Source organism: Branchiostoma belcheri, unplaced genomic scaffold (genome assembly GCF_001625305.1).
Source record: "Branchiostoma belcheri isolate BF01 breed outbred unplaced genomic scaffold, Haploidv18h27 scaffold75, whole genome shotgun sequence".
NCBI classification, from domain to species: Eukaryota; Metazoa; Chordata; class Leptocardii; order Amphioxiformes; family Branchiostomatidae; genus Branchiostoma; species Branchiostoma belcheri.
Window position 1 is genome coordinate 155,103 of NW_017804409.1, and position 2,287 is coordinate 157,389.

Sequence of the window (2,287 nt, forward strand, 5' to 3'; positions counted from 1 at the left end):
CGTTTAACGGAAAAGGGAACGCAGACCCTCTATCGCATGGTCAGAGGGAACTACTCAATTGAATTACATCGCACAATGAATTACTACTCATACGATTGTATGAAGAGTAACTTCTTCCCACTTTTGCACCATCAGTCAAATTTTCGACGCCAAACATTTTTGGTTTAAAAAAAGGGGCAATCCGCTAAGTCAATCCGGATTAATTCGGATTGACGACAAATTCGGATTAATCCGGATTAATTTTGTGAACATAAACAGGGCCTCCGTTTACCTGTCTCATGACCTCCCTCACCCCGTCGTCGGTTGTCCGGGTCTTGGAGTCGAAGATGGCGGCGTTTTCGGAGTAGCGTTCCCGCCTGAGGCCCGGGTGCTGCTGCCGGGCCTGGTTCAGCGCGTACTGGCGCAGCAGCCGCCCCACGCCCTTCCCCCGGCAGCTCGGGTGGACCCGCCAGGCCTGCACCAGGACCGTGTCCCCGCCGTCCACGATGTACGTACTGATTAGACCAACCTGCGGAAACATAGGGAACTAGAAAGGTAAGTTTTGCAAAAAAAATGCATGATGTTTGCCTTCACATGGGGATGTATGGTTTGGCAGGACTCTAGCTTAACAACTGTACTGATCTGTTTGTTCTTACTGAATCACTTCCATGTGTACAGTGACCAACCCCTACACCTCTGTCCTGTCACTTGCCACATAATGTAATACAGTGACCAACCCCTACACCTCTGTCCTGTCACTTGCCACATAATGTAATACAGTGACCAACCCCTACACCTCTGTCCTGTCACTTGCCACATAATGTAATACAGTGACCAACCCCTACACCTCTGTCCTGTCACTTGATACATAATGTAATACAGTGACCAACCCCTACACCTCTGTCCTGTCACTTGCTACATAATGTAATACAGTGACCAACCCCTACACCTCTGTCCTGTCGCTTGCTACATAATGTACAGTACTAGTAATACAGTGACCAACCCCTACACCTCTGTCCTGTCACTTGCTACATAATGTAATCCAATACATAAAGCCTGATAGTAGGGAGGTTTGATATGTATAGTGTGTATACTGGACTTACTGCGGTTCCATCCAATTCCGCTAGGTGGATTGTCCTGTTGTGCTGGTCCACCCAGCAGTGGAAGAGTGCGGGGAGGAAGTCACAGCCGTTGTGAACGCCTTCCGACACCCTCAGCATAGCCGGGTAGTCCTCATGTCCCGCCACCCGGAATAGCAGACCTTCCATCTGAAAATGTCGGAAAACAGAGATCAGTTCCCCAACTCAGTTTGAGATGAGTTCCACGACCGCATACCTTGATGTTAGGGTCACACCAATATAATTTAATGGTTCTCGGATTTTTTCAGAAAAATATGAAGCGGCAGGGTGAAAAAATAGGAATAAAATAGATCTAGGCATCCTATTATAGCACTGAATGCTACGATAGGAGCGATGAAGTCAACACAAAAGGCTGGGTTCATATTTCAACAATGAATTTTGAACTTTTAATCAAACCACTGCGCATGCATTGATAGATGGAAAATCTGTAACAACTAGGAAGAAAAGGACTTTCCTCAAAATCAGCAACGGTTGGGGGCAAAACATAAGCATTTTTGAGCTGATTCAGAACCAGAATCTTTTTTGCAAATCAGAAAAAAAAATGAAGAGGCGAATCCGAGAACCAACAAATTAAATTGATGTGGCCTAACCTCCCCAAAACATAACTTCTTGGCAAAGGTAATAAGAAGTACGCCAACGTAACGAAGATTTCGGTCACGCCTGCAATCAGACCAAAGAAAATGGTGATTGAAATTGACTGGAACTTGAGAGAGGAAACAATCATAGACATTGGACAGAAATTAGTCTTCTTCTGCCAAGTAAGTGATTCTGCAATATTTCCTATTGCTCATTACTACTGCCTAAATCAAAAGAGAAAAATAATGTTTCTTAATGATCCCACCCACGAATGACACGCATATTGAACCTGTACATTGTCATTTTGAGGAATAGATTCGCCACATCGACATAGTACAAGTTGAACAAAAACAATGAGGTAAATTGTCTGGCGTTTGGCACAGAGGTCATATCCCGACATCGATGCCTACCGACTACAAGAGCAGACCATTCTGAACCATGGCCGAGGGTCCAACTTTAGACGTGGTACCAGGAGCCGAGGGTCCAACCTCAGTTGTGGTACGTGTACAAGGAGGCACCACAGCAGCTGAGGGTCCATCCTCAGACGTGGTACATATACCAGAAGGCACCATAGGAGCCGAGGGTCCAGCCTT

General features: G+C 45.9%; 1 protein-coding gene across 1 annotated transcript in view; it reads right to left on the bottom strand.

Moving 5' to 3' along the window:
* Positions 1–112: 112 nt before the first annotated feature.
* The window catches only part of LOC109485429 (histidine N-acetyltransferase-like), a 7,369-nt gene continuing 5,194 nt past the window's right edge, over positions 113–2,287 (bottom strand). Inside the window, exons 2-3 of the mRNA XM_019789038.1 lie at positions 1,083–1,247; positions 113–508 (exon numbers count right to left, since the gene is read on the bottom strand). Coding sequence (XP_019644597.1) covers positions 227–508; positions 1,083–1,247 — 447 coding nt within the window. The 3' untranslated portion in view covers positions 113–226. The remainder of the gene's footprint in view (positions 509–1,082; positions 1,248–2,287) is intronic.